This window comes from Pseudorca crassidens, chromosome 6 (genome assembly GCF_039906515.1).
Source record: "Pseudorca crassidens isolate mPseCra1 chromosome 6, mPseCra1.hap1, whole genome shotgun sequence".
Lineage (NCBI taxonomy): Eukaryota > Metazoa > Chordata > Mammalia > Artiodactyla > Delphinidae > Pseudorca > Pseudorca crassidens.
In genome coordinates, this window is record NC_090301.1 from 6,480,734 (window position 1) to 6,508,531 (window position 27,798).

Here is a 27,798-nt window from a genome sequence, read left to right on the forward strand (position 1 = left end):
CAGGACACTGAAAGGAAGTCGGCAAGAGAGAGACCACTGGTGTCTCAACACCCATTTGAGCTAAAAAGGCATGGAAAAGCTTTCCCCAGAACGTATCAGCCCCTGAAAGGTGGAACAGGGCCTCCCACAAAGGCAGGAATTAGAAATTCGTTTTGTCTCTGACAACAGCACTGAAAGTCAACACAGAAGGGGTGGGCATAGGCTGGGTCACACGGATGGACCCCGCGGCTCTCAGAAAAGATCGTATTGGGTATTTCCTGGTGATCTGGTGGTTAGGACTCCACACTTTCACTACCAAGGGCCTGGGTTCGATCCTTGGTCAGGGAACTAGGATCCCACAAGCTGCACAGCACGGCCAAAAAAAACCCCCACAAGAACAAAAATATCATGCCAATCAGAAGGGACTGGTGTGTCTCCGTGGCAGAGCAGGGGGGACCGGAGGCCTTCCCAGCACTGTCTGGAGGGCTGGGACCCGGGGGCCCCATCCATACCCCGGCACATCCCTCCAGGAGAGGACGGCTCCTCCTGAGAGCACTGCCCCGCTCTGCCTGGGCTTCTGGGGCCGGGCGTGTAGTTGGCTCTTGAGGGGCAGCCCCCAGGGAACCGCAAACTGCAGTTGGTGGGTAGGTGCTCGGATGGCACCACTGGGGCAGGCGGCATGAAGCTCCCAGAAGCCCCCAGAAGGCACCTTCTCCTTAGCATACCTGTGTCTGCTTCCTTCCCTTCCCTTCCCAGCCTCTCGGCCTCCACTCCCCTCACGCACCGCCTGGACTCACGTCCAGCATAAACTACGTGCAGTCAAATCCTTGTCTGGCGGTCTGCTTCTGCGGGGCACACCGAGACAAGTAAGGTCCCGACCCTTCCAGGGTGATGAGCCCACCAGGCCATCGCCGAGCGGCACCACGAGGCCCTCGGTCACAGAAAGCTCCCGCACTAGCTCGGCTTCCATGGCCACCAGCGACATCTGACCCCACACGTCAGCCTGCCCAGAGCAACCACACTCCCTGGTCCCACGGGCCGGGCAGGGAGACTTTCCATAAACATCGCTGAACCGGCATCTGGCGGAAACCGTCGGGCCTGGTGAACTTGGACGGGAGCATGAGTCAACCTCCCCAAAGCTCTGGGACACCTGCAAGAAGGGGTCTGGGGGCTAAGAAGCTGTGAGCAGAGCCATGAGCAGAGCGAGGCAGCCGTGGCAGCCGGCCGGGTCTCCCAGGCAACCCTGACCCCAGCACTGGCCTCCCTCCAGCCCACTACGACACAGAGGCTACACCAGAACAACAGCAAGGCTCCCTGTGTGTCCCTTGTCATCCATGACCACACTCACTGAATCCACTTGGCTGCAGTAGCAAACGGATTCTTTTGTAAACACTGTGCCAGTTATTGGCTGCATGGAATAATGGGAGGTCCGTAAGACGGGCAATCATCATGGGATCAAAACCCAGCCCTGCCACTTCCTAGCAACCTGGGGAACGTTCCAGAACCTCTCCGAGCTCCTGAGTCCTCCTCAGTAAAATGGGATGATGTCGACCCGCACACGTGCTGTGAAGATGAAGCGTGGTCGCGTGTACCAGGGCTACGCAGACGCGTGTCAGTCCTTCCATCTCTCCCCCATCTTCTTCCCCTTCACACCAGACCCCTCCAGCTGGGATGGCGGGTGGAAAAAAATCTCCCCTCCGAAACCTGAGATACCAGGTGCAAAACTGCTGTTAATGTAATTTGGGGCAGGAAACGTCTACACTGGCTGAACCCACTTCATACTAGTTTCTCTGCTGCCATTACTACTAGTAATAGTTCTAAGAGTAACAGCTACCATGAAGGGCTGGCCCCACTCACATATTATCTCATTGAATCCTCACAGCAACCCTTCCTTTACCCCCTATTATGCCCACTTTACAGATAAGGAAACTAAGGCTCAGAGAGTTCATGTAACCTGGCCCATCCCTACACCTAGTTAGAGATACACTGGATCCAGAGACCCAGCTGATGGAAAGGCCCATTTCTGGGCATGATGTTTGGTGACTGCGTGTTCTTTACCTGGACCCCGGGCTGAGCGATGAAATGCTGGTCCGTGGCCTCCACCGCCAGCTCCAAACAGCTGCTTCCGCCCCAGGCTTCACAGGAATAGACCAGGAGCTGTTCTGCCAAGTCTTCGTCGCTGCTGTAACACTCCGTGAACAGCTCTAAGTGACATTGTCCCCAGAGAGAGGGAAACGGGAGGCAGGGCTGGCCAATACACCGAACTTTCCCCCCCCCCAACCCTGGCCCACCAGCCAAGCCCTGACTTCCATGAAAGCCTGGCTGTGAGCATCCTGGATTATAAAAGGCAAAGAGAACACCAGTACAATATAATTCTCTACTGAACAAAGGGACCTTCTTTGGGCACCCCGCATACAGCACAGCGCCTCCTGGCAGCAGGTGTCCAGAAATGCCCACTGAATTGAGCTGCAGTGAACATGGGGAATGCCCTCTCTGGTGGGGTTCAGCCACTGGGGAGGGGATTCAGACCCTGAGCCCCCCTCCATCTCATTTGCCTCTGTGCTTTTTTGGTGAGGTTCTTTGCGGTTAAGGCACAGTGCAAAAAAAAAAAAAAGCCAAAATGACGTAATAAAAATCACTGGCCCAGGGCTTCCCTGGTGGCGCAGTGGTTAAGAAGCCTCCTGCCAGTGCAGAGGACAAGGATTTGAGCCCTGGTCCGGGAAGATCCCACATGCCGCGGAGCAACTAGGCCTGTGTGTCACAATTACTGAGCCTGCACGCCTAGAGCCCATGAGCCACAACTACTGAAGCTCATGTGCTACAACTACTGAGCCCGCGTGCCTAGAGCCTGTGCTCCACAGCAAGAGAAGCCACCGCAATGAGAAGCCCACACACCGCAACGAAGTGTAGCCCCCGCTCGCCGCAACTAGAGAAAGCCCACGCACAGCAACGAAGACCCAACGCAGCCAAAAATAAAATAAATAAAAATTTAAAAAAAAACACTTAAAAAAACCCCAGCAACACTGGCCTACTGCATTGAGGGTGTGCTTATATTTTGAGACCTTATGACAAACAGATTGGTGTGTAGCTCCTCAGAGAAAATCCTTTAAAAGTCGAAATGCTCGGAGCCATTGCCCAGCTGAAGTCAGTCCAAAAACAATGTAATACCTTGAAATTTTTAATATAGTAGAAGAAATAATCAGACACCTTTTCCCAACACGGAGAGGCTAAGCGCATGAACATTTCTTCGTTAGATCAGACAGCAGACAAACACGCCTGCATTGTGCAATGTGCCACCTTGCAAACTGAAAACTCCCCAGTGGAAAGAAGAAAACTGAGCCGGCCTAAAATTCTCTGTTGCTGCGAGGCAACTGGTCCTGGATTTCTCACAGTCCCGCGGGGTCCGGGCCCTCTGAGCAGGGGCGATGGCAAGCCGTGTCAAGGGCAGGTGAACAGCGAACAGAGGACAGATGTTTCAGGAGTGTCACACTCAGCGGGGCCTCTGCCCTCTTCTGTTCCAGGCAATGAGAAACATCGCCCTGGAGGGGAGCTGGGCAGCTCGCCTGTTGCCTTGGGTTATAGAAGCTCTGAGCCTCCTAAGTTTGTGGAGATGTGGGACCACCAACACCAGCCCTTATTCACGTGACCTCGTGGGGAATCGAGGCATGGGGACCAACCCAAGATGCCACTCTGGCTGCTGCCTTTGCCATTAGTAGTAAACCATCTGTGTCCCTAACCCAGGGGTCTGGGGTCCTCTGTCAGTATATGTATAGGAAGCTGGCAGGCTAACCTGCTAGCTTGCACATCAGGTGAAACCTCACACGTGTCAAGGTTTCTGAATAGCATCCCCAAAACAAAACACCCCAAGGCTTCCCTATGGTGCTGAGTTACTTAGACCTGGCCTGGGTGTGGCCCTGGGCAGCTGTAGGATGAGAGAGCCTATATTTCACCACCTTCATTCTTGGAAAAGTCAGTAAATGCCACGCGGTGTGGCTGTGCCGGCCACGGCTCCCGTTCCCAGAGGCTTACCCACTGCTCGGGTCTCGTACTCGTTTGCCAATTCCTCGGACTCCCCTGCAGCATTGATGTCGTTCTTCACCTTGGCCAGAGTCTTCAGAAGCTTGCTGGCTCCCAGGGCTGCCAGAGTACAGCCCCTGGTCTTCCAGAGGGGTGAGAATGTCACAGTTAATTCGTAAGCCCTTGCAGTCGAGTCAACATCAAAGTCAGGCAAGCACAGATTGATGGCAAAAGCAGGAAGTGGTAAAAATCTGAACTGTTCATAATGATTCCCAGTAAAATTTGCAATGTGCACCAAGTCTTGAACCTGAATATACTCACAGTCTTGAACATGGAATTAACATACAAAAAAGAATCAAGATAAATGCATCACTAATTATTAGAAAAATGCAAATCAAAACTACAATGAGGTATCACCTCACACCAGTCAGAATGGCCATCTCCAAAAAATCTACAAATCATAAATGCTGGAGAGGGTGTGGAGAAAAGGGAACCCTCCTGCACTGTTGGTAGGAATGTAAATTGATACAGTCACTATGGAGAACAGTATGGAGGTTCCTTAACAAACTAAAAATAGAACTACCATATGACACAGCAATCCTGCTACTGGGCATATACCCTGAGAAAACCATAATTCAAAAGGATACATGTACCCCAATGTTCATTGCAGCACTATTTACAATAGCCAGGACATGGAAACAACCTAAATGTCCAATGATAGATGAATGGATAAAGAAGATATGGTACATATATACAATGGAATATTACTCAGCCATAAAAAGGAACAAAACTGGATCACTTGTAGAGATGTGGATGGACCTATAGAGTCGGTCATACAGAGTGATGTAAGCCAGAAAGAAAAAAACAAATATTGTACATGCATATACGTGGAATCTAGAAAAAATGGTACAGATGAACCTATTTGTAGGGCAGGAATAGGGACACAGACATAGAGAACAGACATGTGGACACAGGGGTGGGACGGGAGGGTGGGACAAATTGGGAGACTAGGTTTGACATAAATACACTACCATGTGTAAAACAGATGGCTAGTGGGAACCTGCTGTATAGCACTGGGAGCTCAGCTCAGTGCTCTGTGATGACCTAATGGGGGGGAAGGCGGGGAAGGTGGGGGGGAGGTCTAAGAGGGAGAGGATACAGGTATGCATATAGCTGATTCACTTCATTGTACAGCAGAAACTAACACAACATTGTAAAGCAATTATACTCCAATAAGAAAAACAAGACAAATGCAGGAGAAGCTGATAGTCAGACGTGGCAATGGGAAGCTTGATGACCCACCATCATGCTGTAACAGCTCAGAGGGGGAAATTGGTCAAGGACACGAGGACTGACAATTATAGTTAGTGAGAGTGTGTGTGTGAATCGATATTCAATACCTAATCTTAGGCTCTAAAAACAGAGAATGCAGCTTCTTTTCAATTGTTCATAAATCATTTATAAAAATTATTATGTGTGGAATCACAAAGAAAAGTCTCAGTCATTTCCTAAAGCAGGCTTTGTACAGGCCCTACTTCCTGCCTATAATGCAAGAAAGTTAGAAATTAATTTTAAATTAAACTTTAAAACCTCCTCCACTTGGAAGACAATCACACATCCACACAAACCTAAGAAGCAGGTGCCTCCTGGATTACCCACCAAGCCCAGAACTTTCCAGGGACCTCCCCTCCCAAACACACCCCTGTTCACATGGAAACAGGCACAACCATATCTACTGACATCAAATATTCCCTTTTACTGAAGACGCTTTAGATTAGGTATGTGAGGTTTGAAAGGGTCAGAACGACCACCACCAAGCATACACCTGCCACAGACTTGGACATTTACCTGCTCCCAGATGGCTTTGGAAAGTTCCTTCTTGTTCTGAAGAATGGCCCAGATGAAGAGTGCCTGCAGGGGGTGCCGAGTAATAGGAGACACGTCCTGGGAGGGATGAGAGCAGGGGGTCAGCACATGCAGACGGAGCATCACTTTGGCAGACACACTAGTGTAAGAATGAAAACAGGGTCAGGAGGCCCTAGGAGAGCGCCCCATGTTTGAAGCGCTCTGTAACTTGGCGTCTGAATCCATTCTCACAGAACCGTGATGTGAGTTTCAACAGAATCTCTGATCTATCATAAAAGACAACGTACAAGTAGATGGAAAGGTATAAAGGGTGAAAAAATGGGCTGACGGCAATTTAAAAACTGAATGACTTCTGACAGGCTGAAGAGAAGTTCTTCTCATCATAGAAATCTCTTTCTCATCTAGAAAAATCGTCCTAACTAAATTCTAACTTTCCAATAGTTGAAGTTCAATTATCACAATGGAAAACTGAAGTTATTTCTTTGGAGCGTTATTCAAAGTTACAATTCCTAATACATCAGCTAAGAATCCCAGCTCCCATTCAGCCTCCCGTATCTTCCAAGGGAACCTTTTCAAACAGAACTCTATGTATATATTCCTTTTAATCTTCCCTAAGGTTTTACCAATATCCAAAATGTTTCTGGCATAGTTATGGATACTGTGGAGAGTTTTAACATAAATAGCATCAAACAGCTTTTTAAACATTTCCAATTCCTTCAAACACCTAGCTCATTTAGATTTTTGCAACACACATGTAATAAAATTCTAAAACTATCAAAGATCCTGACCTAGTTTGAGTTTTCCCAGAAGCGATCAAGCATTTGAGACAGGTAGTTTATTTTGGACAAGATTCCAGGAAAACCACTAGGAAATTGAGGAAATGAGATTGGAAAAGAAAAGACCAACAAGTTGTCATGGTAAATAACCAGAGATTAATCCCACTAGGCAACCCTTGGAGCCAGTGTAGGACACAGGTCTCAGAATTATCTCCTCTGAGCAGGGGGGTTGCTGAGGTATTTATACACCAACTTCTGGCAGTCACTGGGCTCTGACCAGAGCAGACCTTCAGCAAAGAGTTGCAGGTGCTAGAAACTGGGCCTGCCTGTGCTTAAAATAGGAAATCTTGAGAGAATATAAGTGGTACATCCACAACACCTTCTCAAATGGAAACCTGGACTATCTCTTTACAAAGATTCACTGCCCCTTTTATTCACAAAAGGAAACTCGGCAGTTCTCCTTTTCTTTGCATAGGTAGCAGAGAACTATTTTAGGCAGATCATGTCCAAAAGGCTAAGACGTGGTCAGGCAGCCAGTCCTTTTTCCCTGTTCCCTGCTAGATGCCTTCAGAAAGTGTGTCACACCAAGCTTTGCAATTAGGAAATACTGCAATAACTAGTTGTAAAGATAGCACAAAGAATAAAGCAAGAAAATGCACCACTTGTTACCTCGCTAGGACTCGCTAGCTTAAATAAAGGCAGTAGGAAAAAATAACAACCCCAACATGTGAACTACATGACAGCAATGAGGTAGGGAGTAGGAAAGATGGAAGTAGAGAGATTTTTTGAGGGAAGACTCAAGAGAGCAAAGAATTCAAGCAGACAGCTGTGACAGTACACACATGGAACTCTACGTCTATCTCATCCCTGCTATTCCTGTCTTCCTTCCGGAAGCCTCTTCGGAAGTTAGCAACCAGTTTCCAGATGAACGTGAGGAGGGTGTCATTATAGGAATTCTTGGCAATCTGCAGGTTCCGATACACCAGGGTGCTGAAGTGATTGGAGAAGAGCTCGGTGAGGACGTCATTGGTGAGGAACTTCTGCAGGTTCAAGCCATTCTCCAGAAAGAGGCGGACAAACTTGGGTCTGTCCTTTATGAGAGCCATAAACATGACTTCCTGAAGGTCAGCAGACTGAGGAGAAAGAGCAGAGAGAGAACGCACAGCCTAAATCCAATCAAGAAGACAAGGCACCTTCTTTCTCAGACACATCGCATTTTCAACCATGAGGTAAATAAAATTTATCTTTTCAGTTGTAACACAATATTAGATTACAGCTCAAACATCGAGATGGGGGAAGAAGCAAGGTGGAATCTTTGAAATCAGCCAGATGTGAGCTTGGATGGGAACTGGTCTCTTGCTGTTGTAAAGTGGAGATAATGACACCCACATAAGGATGATGTTGAGGGACTTCCCTGGTGGTCCAGTGGTTAAGACTTTGCCTTCCAATACAGGGGGTGCGTGTTTGATTCCTGGTTGTGGAGATATGATCCCACTTGCCTCATGGCCAAAAGACAAAAACATAAAACAGAAACAATATTGTAACAAATTCAATAAAGACTTTAAAAATGGTCCACGTCGAATAAAAATCTAAAAAAGAAAAAATTACATTAAAAAAAGGGATGATGTTGATCAAGAATTGATCCCAGTGCCTGGCATAAAGGAAGCACTCGCTCCATTAGGGGGCAGGGGGCTCATGGTACAGCTCACACCATTTCTCTGAGGTCTACACTGGACACCAATTGTGACCTAACCACCAGCCAACTTTTCCTTCTGTGCCATGGCGTTGCCCCACTGCCCTTCCCATGCCATGAGGCAAATGCCTGGTCATGTTACATAACCATGAGTCACTGGAACACTTGACAGTGATACCTGGTTATTATTTATCTGTACCTCTACTGTCTGGGCTCCTGGTAATCCTTATCCCATAGAAGCTTATTAAGCATCTTAATAAAGATAATTAACGTGTACTTCAGACACAAACCCGTGGTCCATGGGCCACACCAGCTCTCAGATATGTTCTGATGGTCCTCCATACTATTTCTTATAATTTTTATTTATTTTTTTTTTTTTGCGATACACGGGTCTCTCACTGCTGTGGCCTCTCCTGTTGCAGAGCACAGGCTCTGGACGTGCAGGCTCAGCGGCCATGGCTCACGGGCCCAGCCGCTCCGCAGCACGTGGGATCTTCCCGGACCGGGGTACGAACCCGTGTCCCCTGCATCAGCAGGCGGACTCTCAACCACTGCGCCACCAGGGAAGCCCTATTTCTTACAATTTGATTCCGTTGCCAACATTAAAAATTAGACAGTTCATAAAAATCCACATTGCCAGCATTAAAATCCAGATTCACAAGTAAATACCAGAAGCTCTGACAACACAGAGAACCGTCAGTTGGAGCCAACAGGGGCAGCTCCAGGAGCCTGGGCGCTGTAGCCCTGAGCACCCCCCACTAGCCTCGCGGCGGCTCACCCAGCCCACTGTCCTCACTTTAATTGTCTGAGCCCTGGTTCAGGGGAATATCCCTGCCAAGGGCAGCATTAGCGGTTTCTGTTTCTGTCTGATGTTGGTCTCTCCGGGATCACACATTGTCTGCAGAGCCACCTGCCAAGGGTCCCTTGAGTCCCCCCACTGTGGCTCCAGGCGGGACAGGGACAAAAAGAGGTGGCTGCCCTGATACCCTGCACTGCTAAGAAGTTCCCAGGTTACTCATGCTGCCCCGGGTTCAGGGACCACCCTTTGAGAGCCACTGGCATGTGGAGAAGAGAAGAGCTTTGCAGTCAGACACACGTTTGTTTCCAAACCTTGGTTCTACCGTTACCTTATGTGCGACCTCGAACAAGACTGTGTCTCAACCTCAGTTTGCTCGTCTGTAAAATAGGTGCTTGTGGGGATGAAATGAGATAACACAGGTCAAGATGCCTTCGGAGATTCAAGTTCGGAGCAGGCCCTCAAAAAACCATCAGAATGGCCCTCCTGTGGTACCCATGGAGCCCTGGCTTATTAACCAGCAAAATGAGATAATCCCTGTGATGGCTGGCGTGATGGCCAAGTGAACCAGCACAGTGAAGCTGCTTTGTGCACTACAGAAGGTTATGCAAAGATCTTTAGTTATCTTTAAACAAAGACTTATATACGGCTTAATATGTGCCAGTGTTCTAAGCACTTCAGAAATATTATCTGATTTAATCATCGTAACAGTCCAGTGAGGTAGCTACCACTATTATTACCATCTGTTTTCAAATGAGCAGCGGTGTGCTGGTAAATACTTTACAACCAGCGTTCTGGAAGAAAATAATAAGCCCCGATTTGTAGTATTTGGCCATTGATTGCTACAGTGTAAATGCTCCCAACGGGGCCAGTCTTCGGCTACCACGTGACATCACTGAATGCACAACTGGGACCCAACACAGAGTAGCAAGTATGGTGTTTCCAGAATGCAGATACGATAGACATAACCTCCAGGGTATAGATCAGAGTAAACGTAGGAGAATAGTTAGAAAGGGACGAGTTTGATTATTTATTGCCTTTGTTTTTAATAAAATTTATTTAGTTCTAAGAGTATAGTATTTGATTTTTAATGACTGTATTTAACAACAGACTCAAAAAACCCTAAAAATTTTAGCAGTCAGCTCTTGCTAAAACCAGTATGAACTGACCCCAATTCACCACTGTACGAGGAAACTGAGGAAGGTTAAGGAACTTGCAGAGGTTAAGTCATGCAGATGGGCTGGCTCCAGAGTCCATCCTCTCAACCATTATGTCCTTCACTCAACTACCTTTAGCTGAGTTAATAAAATTAAATGTACTATTCAATGCATGTCTGAGTTTATGTTTATTTGCACCATCTGATGTCACTTAAATAGAACATTCCACACACAGGGGTTCATTTCTGAATCAATTACCTAGATTTATAAACAGTTCTGTTTTCCCTCAACTAACTAAAGGCTTGCCATGTGAGATAGGGCTCATTATACTGCAAAAACCAAAGATAATGTTTGCTAGAGGAATGAGTAATTTAAAAACCCATAAGCCATGATTTTATTTGGATTCTATTCTTAAAATTGATCACATGTAAGGACAACTGAAGTCTGCATCTTTGATTATACAACGATAGGCCTCAAAGTGTTTTCACTGCCCACCAGTGACTGAAGAGCTTAAAACAGAGAAGCCTCCACCTTGCAGATCCAAGTGTGATGGTTTATAATTGTTCCTACAAAACAGAGCTCCTAAGGCAGATCTCACTGTAGTTGTACCCAAGAGGATGCTGCTGGAAAATGGAGTCTTACAACTCTCATCAAATTCAAAGTGAGAAAAGTCACTCTACTGGAAAAAAATACAGATTTTCTGGACATACAACTTCCATATTGGAGGTACTCGTTTGCCTGGGGGAGTCCGGATTTTCTAACTCTAAGATATTCATTGTATGTCTTTAATCAACTTGTTCTATTTTTCTCTTACGCGTCTCACTGCTGACAATTCTCTTATGAGAACTTGGCTAAGAAGGTGGGGCAGGGCACAAAATGAGTACCGCTGTCTGGATTTTTAGTTGAGTTATTTCTGATAAACCCCTTTCAATCATCCTGCACTTAGTTTCCCCACATTTCTGTCCATCAATTCCTAGGAGGAAATCTGCACCTCAACACCTTAATGGAGAATCGCCTCTCATATCATGGCGGGAGAGCTATAAACTTTGGATGGTAATGGTGGATTGATGTTACCTTACGTTAGTGTATTTATTTTTATTATCTCTTTGCAAGCAACCTACTAAGTCGATGTTATTATCCCCTACTACAGAGGAGGAAAGAGAGCCTTGGCAACACTGATGTACCAGGACAGGACAATCTTTTACAATATTCAAGGGCAAAGACCCTGTCAGAAATGGACCAGACCTGCCGCTGGATAACCCAGGAGGGCTTCCTATGTACCTCCCACCGGCGGTCATTGGTGAAAATCTCATCACTGGCTAGGTCCAGCTGGTTCCACTCCAGCAGAAGCTTCAGCTGCCCATTCCAGTTATCCTTATCTTGTTCATTGGTGCTAAAGGCTGTAAGAGGACAGGGAAAAAAATCAACTCACCAAACACCCAGAAACAAGAGAGTCAGAACCATTACATATGGCCAATTATCAGAGCCATTTATCAAAGGAGATTCTAAGCATGTTATCTTAGAATCAGACACTCAGAGCTGTCATTTCACTGACAGTTTATTTTCACTCCATCTTATCCATATTCTATATGTCCCAAAGTATGTACTGTGGATCAATTTAGGTGATAATATCTTTCCATTTCATATCCTAACAGTTAACTATGGTATATTGATATTTTTCCATAGATTCAGATTCCATAAATGTCACATTTCCAGGACCACGTCTGACTTTTACTATAGCTAAAGCTATGACATAATGAGCTCTATCATAACAATACTCCACTTGTCTTTTTCAGAGCTGATAATCTCTGTACCTATGTATCTCTACAGATATAGTCCCATTTTAATAAATATCCTTACAACCAAATTCCTGACCAGCACAGTAAGAATGATTCTAATAAACAGCTAAGGCTTAAAGTGCACTTCTCTTGGGCCTTGCTCTGCTCTGCATGCCTTAAATATATTCATCAGACGGCTCAACTCTACATGGCCTTTGCCAGGGGTCTATTTACTTCAGGTAATTCCACCTTGATGGGATTCTCAGACAGCAAAGTTCACACATGAGGATTTTAAAACCGAGGTTCAGTCCTAAGCATAGGAGACGTGTTAACCCCTGAAACTGAACGCAAAATTATCTAGGTGTGTGTGCACGTGTGTACACAGATGTGGAATCTAGGACAGAGGTCCATAGCTTTTATCATATTCTCAAAGTGTCTGAGACTCAGATAAAGATTCTAAACCACTGCTGGAGACAGCTCTTTGGAAAGCACTGTGATCATCTTTAACTGATATTTTGATGAAATAAAAATTCTTGTTCTGGGGGCTTCCCTGGTGGCTCAGTGGTTGAGAGTCCGCCTGCCGATGCAGGGGACAGGGGTTCGTGCCCAGGTCTGGGAAGATCCCACATGCCGCGGAGTGGCTGGGCCCGTGAGCCGTGGCCGCTGAGCCTTTTCACAACAGTGAAAAGCCCGCATACCGCAAAAAAAAAAAAAAAAAAATTCTTGTTCTGTTAAATATATACAACCAAGGAGATTTAACTCAGCAGGTCAATAGTAGTTATTCCAACTTCTAATATATGCTAATCAAAATTAAGTGCAAGATTATATTTCAGTAAAGCTGTTTTAAAAAATAAATGCCATTAAAAGCCACAGAAAGCAACACAAAGCTGAAACTTCTACAAGGAGCTAATTTTACTCACCTTTGTACAATGCATAGGAGATAGCATTGCTCACAATTTCATCCCCAGCTTCTTCTATTTTAATAATGGTTAATAGGTGAGAACTTTCGAGAATTTCTTTGAGCTGGCAAGATTTAAAGAGCAGAGTTGTCAGCCAACTGATTTCAGGCACAAGGAGCATAAACTCTCTTGGTGAGGAATATTTTATTCCATTTTCTTAAAGACCACCTATAGGAACGTTCCAAATCTCCTTCCCTCTTCTACAGCACCTGTACCCACAGCATCTAATTTCTAAATTGGAATAGTGAGTCCTTGACCACAATGAGAATAAAGTACTGGCTCTACAAGGGCACATATATCAACAAGACCCTATCAAAAAGCTGAGAGAGGAACCCTCCTACATTGTTGGTGGGAATGTAAATTGGTACAGCCACTATGGAGAACGGTATGGAAGTTTCTTTAAAAACTAAAAATAGAGCTACCATATGATCCAGGCGCCCCACTGCTGGGCATATATCCAGAGAAAACCATACTTCAAAAAGATACATGCACCCCAATGTTAATTGCAGCACTATTTACAATAGCCAGGACATGGAAGCAACCTAAATGTCCATCGATGGAAGAATGGATAAAGAAGATGTGGTACATATATACGATGGAATATTACTCTGCCATAAAAAAGGAATAAAATAATGCCATTTGCAGTGAAACGGATGGACCTAGAGATTGTCATACTGAGTGAAGTCAGACAGGGAAAGACAAATATCATATGATATCACTTATATGTGGAATCTAAGAAATAATGGTACAAATGAACCTATTTACAAAACAGAAATAGAGTCATAGATGTAGAAAAAAAATTAGGGTTACCAAGGGGGAAAGGAGGGGCAGGAAAGATAAATTGGGATTGGCATATACACACTACTATACATAAAAATAGATAACTAATAAGAACCTACTGTATAGCACAGGGAATTTTACTCAGTACTCTATAATGATCTATATGGTAACAGAATCTAAAAAAGAGTGGATTTATGTATATATATAACTGATTCACTTTGCTGTATAGCAGAAACCAACACAACATTGTAAATCAACTATACTCCAATAAAAATTAATTTTTTAAAAAAAGCTGAGGGCTTCCCTGGTGGCGCAGTGGTTGAGAATCCGCCTGCCGATGCAGGGGACATGGGTTCGTGTCCTGGTCTGGGAGGATCCCACATGCCGCGGAGCGGCTGGGCCCATGAGCCATGGCTGCTGGGCCTGCGCGTCCGGAGCCTGTGCTCCGCAACGGGAGAGGCCACAACAGTGAGAGGCGTGCGTAACGCAAAAAAAAAAAAAAGAAAAGCTGAGAGACTCATTGACTAGGGATGAGTGTGTGTGTGTGTGTGTGTGTGTGTGTGTGTGTGTGTGTGTGTAACACATGGTAGGTGCTCAGTTGTTGAATGAGTGAATAAATGCAGAAAAGAGAACAGAAGACCACAGAAAGCATCCGAGTGTGGACGTAGGGCTTAGATTATAGGAAGGAAATTTCAGTGTGAACAAAAGCCAAGACAACTTGGTGACTGACTAAAGCGACAAGGAATTCACTACATTATCCTTTGTGATTTTTCTTTAAAATTTAATTTTAAGACACTTTTTAAGATTCCAGAGCTGGGGGAGAGGCAGAGCCCTTGATTCCAAGGATTCAGGCATTGGCGAGCTTGGTGGGAGCTTGGCAAGGAAGAGCTCCTTCTGGAGGAGGAAACGAGTCTGGCTGTGGTTAGACTGAGTTCGAGATGGTGGTGGGTTTTCCTGGCAACATTTGGAAATGAGGGCCTAAAACTACAGAGAGTTTCAGCTGGGTGGAGAGGGAAGCCTCAGGTCAGGCTGGAAGGGTGAAGATGTGGACTAAAAAGGGCCCTTGCATATATCCAGAAAAGATGAAAGCTCTTAATTCAAAAAGATATTTACACCCCAACGTTCATGGTAGCACTACTTACAGTAGCCAAGACATGAAAGCAACCCAAGTGCCCATCAACAGATGAATGGATAAAGAAGATTGTGTGTGTGTGTGTGTGTGTGTGTGTGTGTATATAGAACTGAATCACTTTGCTGTACACCTGACACTAACACAATACTGTCACTCAGCTACAGTTCAATTTAAAAGAAAAAAGAAAAGCCCTTGGATTTGGACTTTAGGAGGTGACCTCAAGGCTGCAGTTTCCTGGGAAAAATAGTGTCGGAGGCCCTAGTTCAAAGGACATCTGAGGGTGACGAGGAAATAAATGAAAACGGCAGGAAAACACAAGTCGCAGTGGGTTTGATGGAGAGAGGAGGAGGGGCTGACAGCAGGAGAGGAAGGGCCCTCTCATCACGCTGGCAGCCTTTGTTCAGGCAGAGGAAAGGGGTCCAGCCAGAAATGACAGGAAGGGAAGGGTCTAGGTCCCAAGATTCTGGGGCACAAGTGGGGGTAAGCAGCACAGAGGGGGTGAGACATCTTTTCCTTCAAAATGAAAAGGAAGAAGGAGAAGGTGAATATGGATATAGAGCAAACTGATGGGACCCAGAGATGCTGCAGGGGCGCCTACCTCATCCCCCCTCCCCACCCACGTACTCTCACCTCCTCGGATACTAACCCTCTACTGCAGCCAGTGTGACCTTAACTGAATACACTTGGATCACTCCTCATCCTGCCTCAAACGCTTCAGTGACTTCCCACTACACCTGAACAAGAACAAAACCCTCAGAAGTCCTCCAGTTTCCACCCACAGTATCCACCCTCATTGCCATCTTTCAACTCCTCGGTAGCCACGCTTACCTCACATCTCAGGAACTTTGCACCAAACAACCCCAGCCCTCACCCTTGAACCCCACCCATCATTCAGACATGGCTCCCACGCCACTGCCCCTGAGAAGCCCTCCCTTGAAAGGCCTTCCACACCAGGCCAGGCTCCCTTGGCTCAAGCCCTGTGTATCCATGCTACCTTTCTTCAGAACACCCTTTCTGTTTTGAAACTATATAATACATTGTATTGTAATCACTCAACATGAATTTTTTTCAATTTCTATGCTCTCTCTGAGGATAAGCACTCCCTGTTGCGTATACTGTTCTTTCTGAAATGCCTGTTCCAGTACCAGGCATACAGTATGTGCTCAATAAACAACAAATAAACAAATCCAGGTGTTCGAAATAAATGAATGAATGAATGATACCTTGGTTGGCAGACAGATTGGAAGACTTGAAGGGTCAAGTTATTGAGAAGGTGGGGAGTAGATACAGCAGAATAACTATGAGAGCACTGCTAGGGGAGGAGGGCCTGGTCCCAGTGGGGAAGAATACAGGGTCTCTTGAAGAGGATGAGAAACCATAAGGTCAGGTTAGGGTGCTCTTTGTCCACATGATCAGTAAGGTCACCCACAATTACCCTGGGAGGTTGCTCAATTAATATTTGATTGGAGATTGGTTCAAGATGGCAGAGTAGAAGGACGTGCGCTCACTCCCTCTGGCGAGAGCACCAGAATCACAACTAACTGCTGAACAATCATCGACAGGAAGACACTGGAACTCACCAAGAAAGATACCCCACAACCAAAAACAAAGGAGAAGCCACAATGAGATGGTAGGAAGGGCGCTATCACAATAAAATCAAATCCCATAACTGCTGGGTGGGTGACTCAAAAACTGGAGAACACTTATACCACAGAAGTCCACCCACTGGAGTGAAGGTTCTGAGCCCCACGTCAGGCATCCCAACCTGGGGGTCTGGCAATGCGAGGAGGAATTCCTAGAGAGTCAGACTTTGAGGGCTAGTGGGATTTGACTGCAGGACTTCGGCAGGACTGGGGGAAAAAGAGACTCCACTCTTGGAGGGCACACACAAAGCAGTGTGAGCATCGGGACCCAGGGGAAGGAGCAGTGACCCCATAGGAGACTGAACCAGACCTACCTGCTAGTGTTGGAGGGTTTCCTGTGGAGGGAAGGGGGTGGCTGTGGCTCACCATGGGGACAGGGACACTGGAAACAGAAGGTCTGGGAAGTACTGCTTGGCATGAGCCCTCCCAGAGGCCACCGTTAGCCCCACCAATGAGCAGGTAGGTTCCAGTGCTGGGTTGCCTGAGGCCAAACAACCAACAGGGAGGGAACCCAGCCCCACGCAGACAAGCAGATAAGCGGATTAAAGTTTTACTGAGCTCTGCCCACCAGAGCAACACCCAGCTCTACCCACCACCAGTCCCTCCCATCAGGAAGCTTGCACAAGCCTCTCAGATAGCCTTATCCACCAGAGGGCAGACAGCAGAAGCAAAAAGAACTACAATTCTGCAGCCTGTGGAAGGAAAACCACATTCACAGAAAGACAGACAAAATGAAAAGGCAGAGGACTTTGTACCAGATGAAGGAACAAGATAAAACCCCATAAAAACAACTAAATGAAGTGGAGATAGGCAACCTGCCAGAAAAAGAATTCAGAATAATGATAGTGAAGATGATCCAGGACCTCAGAAAAAGAATGGAGGCAAAGATCGAGAAGATGCAAGAAATGTTTAACAAAGACCTAGAAGAGTTAAAGAACAAACACCTAACAGAATTAAAGAACAAACAAAGAGATGAACAATACAATAACTGAAATGAAAAATACACTAGAAGGAATCAATAGCAGAATAACTGAGGCAGAAGAACATATAAGTGACCTGGAAGACAGAATGGTGGAATGCACTGCTGCAGAATAGAATAGAGAAAAAAGAATGAAAAGAAATGAAGACAGCCTAAGAGACCTCTGGGACAACATTAAACGCAACGACATTCACATTATAGAGGTCTCAGAAGGAAAAGAGAGAGAAAAAGGACCGGAGAAAATATTTGAAGAGATTGTAGTCGAAAACTTCCCTAACATGGGAAAGGAAATAGCCACCCAAGTCCAGGAAGTGCAGAGAGTCCCAGGCAGAATAAATCCAAGGAGAAACATGCCGAGACACATAGTAATGAAATTGACAAAAATTAAAGACAAAGAAAACTTATTGAAAGCAACAAGGGAAAAATGACAAATAACATACAAGGGAACTCCAATAAGGTTAACAGCTGATTTCTCAGCAGAAACTCTACAGGTCAGAAGGAAGTGGCATGATATATCTAAAGTGATGAAAGTGAAGAACCTACAACCAAGATTACTCTACCTGGCAAGGATCTCATTCAGATTCGATGGAGAAATCAAAAGCTTTACAGACAAGCAAAAGCTAAGAGAATTCAGCACCATCAAACCAGCTCTACAACAAATGTTAAAGGAACCTCTCAAAGTGAGAAACACAAGAAAAGAAAAGGAGCTATAAAAACAATTAAGAAAATGGTAATAGGAACATACATATGGATAATTACCTTAAATGTGAATGGATTAAATGCTTCAACCAAAAGACACAGGCTTGCTGAATGGATACAAAAATAAGACCCATATATATGCTGTCTATAGGAGACCCACTTCAGACCTAGGGACACATACAGACTGAAAGTGAGGGAATGGAAAAAGATATTCCATGCAAATGGAAATCAAAAGAAAGCTGGAATAGCAATACTCATATAAGATAAAATAGACTTTAAAATAAAGAATGTTAAAAGAGACAAGGAAGGACACTACATAATGATGAAGGGATCAATCCAAGAAGATATAACAATTATAAATATATATGCACCCAACATAGGAGCACCTCAATACATAAGGCAACTGCTAACAGCTATAAAACAGGAAATCACAGTAACACAATAATAGTGGGGGACTTTAACACGTCACTTACACCAATAGACAGATCATCCAAAATGAAAATAAATAAGGAAACACAAGCTTTAAATGACATAATAGACCAGATAGATTTAATTGATATTTATAGGACATTCCATCCAAAAACAGTAGATTAAACTTTCTTCTCAAGTGTGCACAGAACATTCTCAGGAATAGATCACATCTTGGGTCACAAATCAAGCCTTGGTAAATTTAAGAAAACTGAAATCATAACAAGCATATTTTCCGACCACAACACTATGAGATTAGAAATGAATTACGGAAAAAAAACGTAAAAAACACAAACACATGGAGGCTAAACAATACATTACTAAATAACCAAGAGATCACTGAAGAAATCAAAGAGGAAATCAAAAAATAGCTAGAGACAAATTACAGTGAAAACATGATGATCCAAAACCTATGGGATGCAGCAAAAGCAGTTCTAAGACGGAATTTTATAGCAATACAAGCCTACCTCAAGAAACAAGAAAAATCTCAAGTAAACAATCTAACCTTACACCTAAAGGAACTAGAGAAAGAAGAACAAACAAAACCCAAAGTTAGTAGAAGGAAAGAAAACATAAAGATCAAAGCAGAAATAAATGAAATAGAAACAAAGAAAACAATAGCAAAGATCAATAAAACTAAAAGCTGGTTCTTTGAGAAGATAAACAAAATTGATAAACCTTTAGCCAGACTCATCAAGAAAAAGAGGGAGAGGACTTAAATCAATAAAAAGAAATGGAGAAGAAAAGAAAAAGGAGAAGATACAATATACACTGCAGAAATACAAAGCATCCTAAGAGGCTACTACAGACAACTCTATGCCAATAAAAGGGACAACCTGGAAGAAATGGACACATTCTTAGAAAGGTATAACCTTCTAAGACTGAACCAGGAAGAAATAGAAAACAGGAACAGATGAATCACAAGTAATGAAACTGAAACTATGATTAAAAATCTTCCAACAAACAAAGTCCAGGACCAGATGGCTTCACAGGTGAATTCTATCAAACATTTAGAGAAGAGCTAACACCCATCCTTCTCAAACTCTTCCAAAAAATTGCAGAGGAAGGAACACTCCCAAACTCATTCTATGAGGCCACCATCACCCTGATACCAAAACCAGACAAAGATACTACAAGAAAAGAAAATTACAGACCAATATCTCTGATGAATATAGGTGCAAAAATCCTCAACAAAAGACTAGCAAACCGAATCCAACAACACATTAAAAGGATCATACACCATGATCAAGTAGGATTTATCCCAGGGATGCAAGGATTCTTCAATATATGCAAATCAATCAATGTGATACATCATATTAACAACTTGAAGAATAAAAACCATTTGATCATCTCAATAGATGCAGAAAAATCTTTCGACAAGATTCAACACGGATTTATGATAAACACTCTCCAGAAAGTGGGCATAGAGGGAACCTACCTCAACATAATAAAGGCCATATATAACAAAACCCCAGCAAACATCATTCTGAATGGTGAAAAACTGAAGGCATTTCCTCTAAGATCAGGAAAAAGACAAGGATGTCCACTCTCACCACTATTATTCAACATAGTTTTGGAAGTCGTAGCCATGGCAATCAGAGGAGAAACAGAAATAAAAGGAATACAAATTGGAAAAGAAGTAAAACTGTCACTGTTTGCAGATGACATGATACTACACATAGAGAATCCTAAAGATGCCACCAGAAAACTACTAGAGTGAATCAATGAATCTGGTAAAGTTGCAGGATACAAAATTAATGCACAGAAATCTCTTGCATTCCTATACACTAGCAACAAAAGATCAGAAAGAGAAATTAAGGAAATAACCCCATTCACCACTGCAACAAAAAGAATAAAATACCTTGGAATTAACCTACCTAAGGAAGTAAAAGACCTGTACTCAGAAAACTATAAGACACTGATGAAAGAAATCAAAGATGACACAAACAGATGGAGAGATATACCATGTTCTTGGATTGGAAGAATCAATATTGTGAAAATGACTATACTACCCAAAGCAATCTACAGATTCAATGCAATCCCTATCAAATTACCAGTGGCATTTTTTACAAAGCTAGAACAAAAAATCTTAAAATTTGTATGGAGACACAGAAGACCCCAAATAGCCAAAGCGGTCTTGAGGGAAAAAAACGGAGCCGGAGGAATCAGACTCCCTGACTTTAGACTATACTACAAAGCTACAGTAATCAAGACAACATGATATTGGCACAAAAACAGAAACATAGATCAATGGAACAGGATAGAAAGCCCAGAGATAAACCCATGCACCTATGGTCAACTAATCTATGACAAAGGACACAAGGATATACAATGGAGAAAAGACAGTCCCTTCAATAAGTGGTGCTGGGAAAACTGGACAGCTACATGTAAAAGAATGAAATTAGAACACTCCCTAACACCATACACAAAAATAAACTCAAAATGGATTAGAGACCTAAATGTAAGACAGGACACTACAAAACTCTTAGAGGAAAACATAGGAAGAACACTCTTTGACATGATTCACAACAAAATCTTTTTTGATCCACCCCCTAGAGTAATGGAAATAAAAACAAAAATAAATACATGTGACCTAATGAAACTCAAAAGCTTTTGCACAGTGAAGGAAACTACAAACAAGACAAAAAGACAACCCTCAGAATGGGAGAAAATATTTGCAAGTGAATCAACAGACAAATGATTAATCTCCAAAATATATAAACAGCTCATGCAGCTCAATATTAAAAAAACAAACAACCCAATCCAAAAATGGGCAGAAGAACTAAATAGACATTTCTCCAAAGAAGACATACAGATGGCCAAGAAGCACCTGAAAAGCTGCTCAACATCACTAATTATTAGAGAAATGCAAATCAAAACTACCATGAGGTATCACCTCACACCAGTCAGAATGGGCATCATCAGAAAATCAATAAACAACAAATGCTGGAGAGGGTGTGGAGAAAAGGGAACCCTCTTGCACTGTTGGTGGGAATGTAAATTGATACAGCCACTATGGAGAACAGTATGGAGGTTCCTTAAAAAACTAAAACTAGAATTACCATATGACCCAGCAATCCCACTACTGGGCATATACCCAGAGAAAACCATAATTCAAAATGACACATGTACCCCAATGTTCATTGCAGCACTATTTACAATAGCCAGGTCATGGAAGCAACCTAAATGCTCATCGACAGACGAATGGATAAAGAAGATGTGGTACATATATACGATGGAATATTACTAAGCCATAAAAGGGAATGAAATTGGGTCATTTGTAGAGACGTGGATGGATGTAGAGACTGTCATACAGAGTGAAGTAAGTCAGAAAGAGAAAAACAAATATCGTATATTAACACATATATGTGGAACCTAGAAAAATGGTACAGATGAACCGGTTTGCAGGGCAGAAATAGAGACACAGATGTAGAGAACAAAGGTATAGACACCAAGGGGGGAAAGTGGCAGGGTGGGGGTGGGGGTGGGATGAACTGGGAGATTGGGATTGACATATATACACTAATATGTATAAAATAGATAACTAATAAGAACCTGCTGTATAAAAAAATAAATAAAACAAAATTCAAAAAAAATTTGATTGAATGTATACATTCATTAATTAATAATTCCACTCTTGGGCTTGGTCTTTTGGGAAATTTCTACCAACCCCATACAAGTGCATAATCAAAATGCCAGACTAATTTTTATTATTGTTGTATGTCTTCTGGTTGACTTGATTATAATTATGATAAATCATTAGCATATGAATAAGATGTGAATCCCAGAAAGAATAATATCATCACAGGAAGTGAAATGTGTCTGACATTTAGCCTGCTTAGACGACTTTCCCGTATCAGTTTTCTTGAAGCAGAAATCAAAATCCTTCATAAAGGATGTGGGGACCCATAAGGTGGCATGGCCCTCTGGGTGTGACCTGGTCTGGACTAAACAAGCCAACTCGCAGAAGGAGTAGGAGAAAAGTCACTAGAATGGACCCAGGGCCATCTTTGGTGGGTGAATTAAGAGTGGCCTATTCCTTCCTCTGTGGGCATCCTTGAACTGACCACCAAATCTCTTCCATCCATCACAGGAAGTTACCTTGAGGACATTGCTCAACACACAAGGTCTCAGGTTGATATCTACGCGTGGGGATTGCTCCCCTGATGTGTCTGGAATGACTCAAACTGTTTAGGTCTGAATACATGGAGAACTGAAGGTAACTACTTTGGGAGATACATATTTTCCTCACCCATATATTTTCATGCAGAGGGACCTCCATCCAAATCAGGTCCCTAGGTACCCCCCGCACTGCTACTCCGGGTAGGGGAGTGACGTAGCCAGTTGATGACTTTGGCCTTGCCCAGCCAGTCCTTTCCTGCTTCTCCGTTGGGATCTGCTCCTTGCAGGGTGCTAGTGCTCTGGTGTCCACTGTCAGCCACATGCCTAGGCTAGGGCTGGGCAGATGGGGGCCAGCAGTCACCCAGGGCTGCCTCTGTCCGGGTGGGTTCATCTGTCTCTTTCTGGGGCTCAGCGTAAGGAGGCCCGTGGTGGCTGCACCCCTAAGCCACATCTTTCAACTTGGCTTTCATCACCAACGAAGCTGATATTTTGATCTCTCTATTCACCTAATTCTTGTGTCTGTCTCTCAACTGGACTTGGCCAAGATACAAGAAAATCCCAGCAAAAACTTTCATGTAAAGCCACCAGCTTCACCTTTTTCAGTCGAATCTGCAAAATGCAGCATCTCAGGTAGGAACATCATACACGCATTTGTCGGGCAGGGCATCGATGAGCACCAGCACTGACTGTCAGCTACAGACAGAAGGTGCATGTGCAGTTTTTAATCCTGAGCCTTAGTGATGAGGCTTAATCCAGAAAGGACTTGTTTCCTGGTCACTTCGACCCTGCTGTACCTTACCGGGATTATCGCCCAACTGTCTACTCATGTGAAATTAAACAAAACCAATAGGGTCTCACTGTGTGTTAATTTCGTACAGAGTACCTGTCAGCCTAGAAGGCGGGGTTGATTTTTCTCATTATTTACAAGAATTTGATTTATCCGGGCTTGCTTTAAATAACGACAAAGGCCAATACACACTACTCTATATAAAATAAACAACAAGGATTTACCATGTAGCACAGGAACTATATTCAATATCTTGTAATAATCTATAATGAAAAAGAATCTGGAAAAGAAAGTTTTATATATCATACATACATATGACTGAATATATATATATGTATCTGAATCACTTTGCTGTATACCTGAAACTAACACAATATTGTAAATCAACTATACTTCAGTAAAAGAAAAAAATAATGACAAAGGCTACCGTGAGCAAAATAATCTTCACTACTCCAGGATTTCAGTTTGCCAAACTTGACACTTTGAGGCTCTTCCACAACTAAATACTGCTGAAATACCAAGCTAATTAAAGAACTTTTAAAATTATTTATACTAAATTCAACCTTTCACTCTAATGATGAAATGGGCTGTATGATTAAAGTAAGTCTTGTTGTCTACAGCCTGTCATTTCCTTTATGGGAAAATTTCCAAGTGGCAGCACGTGCTCCTAAGAATATCCAAACAGCAAAGGCCATTTTTGAATGAGCTGATGTGAACTTACCTATGGGTATTAATGTGAGCTTTATCACAAACTGGACAGTCAACAGAATGAAAGTCATTTCAAGTCAACACCAGTCACGAAACAAGAGAGAAAGGTGAGAAAGCACAGCACTATGTTAAAGTGCTTTACAGGCTTAGCAAAAGCATGAGATATTTCGATTAGTACCTATTTCTTATATGATCCAATAGGAAAGGTGAGAGATTCTGAATTAATCACAGGTCAGTTAACTTAGAAAGGCAATTATTCTGTAGTAACAGTTTCTCCACTAGACATAGGTTCCATTTAGAATCTGCATTTCTAAAACAGCATCACAGGGGTTTTTTCCTCCCCGCCGCTGATAAGCTACAAAACACAGAAGGCTCAACGCTTGTTGACAGGGTGTAAAAGAAGGACTATCAGCTTTGCAAACAGACAGACTGGTATTTAAGCCTCATCTGCTACCCCTTGTGAGGTGTGGAAACAGGGCAAGTTATTTAACTTAAGTGAGCTTCAATTTCCAGCAAAAAACCTGGTGTGAGCCAGAGTGCAGTTTCAAAGTCACTGAGAAAGTATAAAGACCCCCAGCTGCGAGTGGAGTTGGGCACTGAAGGCGCTCTCCCTTCCCAGGAACTTACTCCCTGCAACTCACCCATTTGATCCAACTCTCGATCTCCTCCTCAGGGAGCCGGGACACTGTGCGGGGTAAGAAGCGCACCAACTTTTCCTTGATGATGGATGACGTCAGGGCATCCTCCACCTCCACCAGGCTGGCGATCACATCGGCAATCTGCCCTGAGCCTTCCACCACCACACAGGGAATTTTACTTTTGACGGAGGTACTGATGGCCTGGGAGAAGGGAGATAGAGTTGACCGGGTGATCAACAGAACCCAGCTCAGGACCGAGGTTCTAATCACATCGACACATCTCTGCACTTCATCATTTGGCGGCGCAATGGGGGCGGGGGGGCGGCGGGGCGTTATTTTCAATCAGAAGCAAACCAAATGTTTGCAACCACTTTAAGCATCAGAAATGTAAGCTAGTTGTCTGACATCCTATGTTAATACCAAACTTCATAATGAGGACACGTGTGACTGGCAAGTTTTCCATAAATAAGTGCAGTGGTTGAGAGTCTGCCTGCCGATGCCGCGGAGTGGCTGGGCCCGTGAGCCATGGCTGCTGAGCCTGCGCGTCCGGAGCCTGTGCTCCGCAACGGGAGAGGCTGCGGCAGTGAGAGGCCCGCGTACCGCAAAAAAAAAAAAAAAAAATCCCTCTATACAAAATCGATCATTCCAAATACTGACATCGTAGATTTGAGTGACAGCTCTTAAGATGGTACTCAACATTGTCGTTGATAGCTTTTCTGATGGAGGTTAACAATATTCGTACTTTTAAGGTATGAAAATACCTTCACAGCAGCAGCCATACATCTTTTGTTATGTTGACTCCCATATTTCCGTCCTCAAATAATTTCCCTTGCTCCTTCCATTGAAAGAAAAGAAAAATATATTTGCTTTCTGGACAAACACCTACCACATTTTTATTTCCTTGATAAAAATCACAGAGACCAGCATAGGAGAACCAGGTACGAAAAATTTTAATCACTTGACAACAAAACAGAGTGATGTACACGTGGGTACAGAAGAAACTGTGAAGCCCCTTCCTTTAGCCAGGAGTGATGTCTTCCTGAGAGAAGACATTGGCCATAAAGAGTGTGGTGCTTTCATCCAATCAGGGTGAGATCCATCTTCACCTCACTACCTGTGCTCCAGGTGGGTGTCGAGGCTGCGCTGGGGCGGAAGTGGGGATGATGAGAGAGTGAGCTGAAGGATGAAGTGTTCAGCAGGCGGTCTCTCCTCCCTCGCTCCTCTCTCCTGTGGGTTCTGGGTGGTGAACTGGCTGGACAGACCTTGTGGGAAATGCTATAGACGTGCAGTACTCTAGGCCAGGACCAGCTTGCTGGAAACCATCATTCTGAATCTAAAATCCGAGAGTTAATAAATGGAGCCATCTTCGATTACGTTTTCTCCATCCCTCTTCCTCTGTAATGCGACTGCTTCTTCAAGCATTTCCATACTGACTGTCTCACACTGAAAAAAAATCTCTATTTTAATTTCTCTCTGAAAAGTCTTTAGGTGCTTAATAAATACCTGTTGATGAATGAGTGCACGTTGATGAACGATGGATGAATGAATCATTATTATAGAAAAGAATAAACAGAGAGAAGCATTAGATTATGATTCCAAATAACTCTGCCAGAAACTTCCTGTAACTGCAGGTGTATATGCTCATGGGGTGGCCATGGTTTTCCAACATACGCGCTGATTATGATCCCTAAGTCCTGTGAGTTCGTGTCAATCCTTCTCTTTGGCAGGTTGATGGCCAAAGAGAGCAGTAAGTGCACGGACTATTCATGTTGCTACGAACTCTCTTCCTAAATTTTCTCAGCTGAGGAAACAATTTCAGCCTATTAGGGCAACACTGTGTGATTGGGAAAATGCTACCTACTTGCTGTAGAAAAGAAATGAGTCGTGTTAGATTAGGTGAGCCCCAAAGCCCTGAAAATGCAAATTTGTGGAGCAAGCTCGTTGACTGATCTTCTAGAAAACCAAACCAAGACTCACTTTCAAAGTCTCTTTCCCACCTCCTTGGGCAAAACACACAATGGGGATCTTGCCACCGTAGTTGGAATCTGTAAAATATAAAACGTAAACCTTATTTTGGGCACATCAGAAATATTCACCTACCTCAAGGAAGTGGTGGACCCCGTGAGCCCAGGGTGTGGGGTGCTGGCTGCAGATCTCACAGACTTGACCATCTACCAGCTGATCACAATGGATGCGTCCCTGTTCTCCAAACCAGTAACAGCATGACACGGGTCACACTGCAAGTTTTTACTGATATTTAAAATGCAAAGTCTGTGAATGACTGACTTCTGCTAATAGACGTTAGGCCAGGTTCAAGTTTATCCTTAGAATAATTACACTTTCACTCATTCGCATAATCCTATGCTTTCTTGAGTGGGTGAAAAATTTGCATAACTATGTGTTCTTTCCAGTGAGAGTATTGCATATATCAATGTCTTCCTTTGTATACATCCCATTGAGAAAGGAAAAAGGTTGAGATTATCTCCAGCAAGTCCCTGTGATGGAGTCTATCACTAGATCACGAGGTAATCTGGTTCCACAACAGGACACATCTCAACAATAGGAAGAGAGAGAGTTATTTATCACTTGCCATAGCAAATACAGGCTTTCACGCAACTGCTGTATTCTCCCCTTGAAACCAATGTTTTAGGTGGTTCTAGTATATAGAAGTAGCCAATAACCAAAGAAGTAAACCACCTAACTGTTAAGCTAGTGGGTTGGTTTTTATCGCTTCTATCCTAGCTAACCACATTGCTTTGTCAGTGCAAATTTGCCGTTGTGAATTTTAATTTGTTCTTAAATGTTGTCGAGCAGAATGGAC

General features: G+C 43.8%; 1 protein-coding gene across 6 annotated transcripts in view; it reads right to left on the reverse strand.

Annotated features, from left to right (window-relative positions):
• Nucleotides 1-27,798, reverse strand: part of TRPM8 (transient receptor potential cation channel subfamily M member 8) — a 139,870-nt gene that overhangs the window by 45,259 nt on the left and 66,813 nt on the right. For 4 of the 6 annotated variants that reach the window (XR_010944165.1, XM_067740157.1, XM_067740159.1 and 1 more), the window contains 8 exons: nucleotides 26,955-27,022; nucleotides 24,981-25,178; nucleotides 12,983-13,085; nucleotides 11,566-11,684; nucleotides 7,493-7,771; nucleotides 5,845-5,940; nucleotides 4,009-4,138; nucleotides 2,038-2,183 (listed from right to left, as the gene is read on the reverse strand). Coding sequence is in view for 5 of the 6 variants with exons in the window: in XM_067740157.1 (XP_067596258.1) it covers nucleotides 2,038-2,183; nucleotides 4,009-4,138; nucleotides 5,845-5,940; nucleotides 7,493-7,771; nucleotides 11,566-11,684; nucleotides 12,983-13,085; nucleotides 24,981-25,178; nucleotides 26,955-27,022 (1,139 nt within the window). In the remaining variant the exon portion in view is untranslated. Of the gene's footprint in view, nucleotides 1-2,037; nucleotides 2,184-4,008; nucleotides 4,139-5,844; nucleotides 5,941-7,492; nucleotides 7,772-11,565; nucleotides 11,685-12,982; nucleotides 13,086-24,980; nucleotides 25,179-25,738; nucleotides 26,421-26,954; nucleotides 27,023-27,798 lie in introns of those variants that run through there. The other 2 variants (XM_067740160.1, XM_067740161.1) reach the window with 2 other exon arrangements.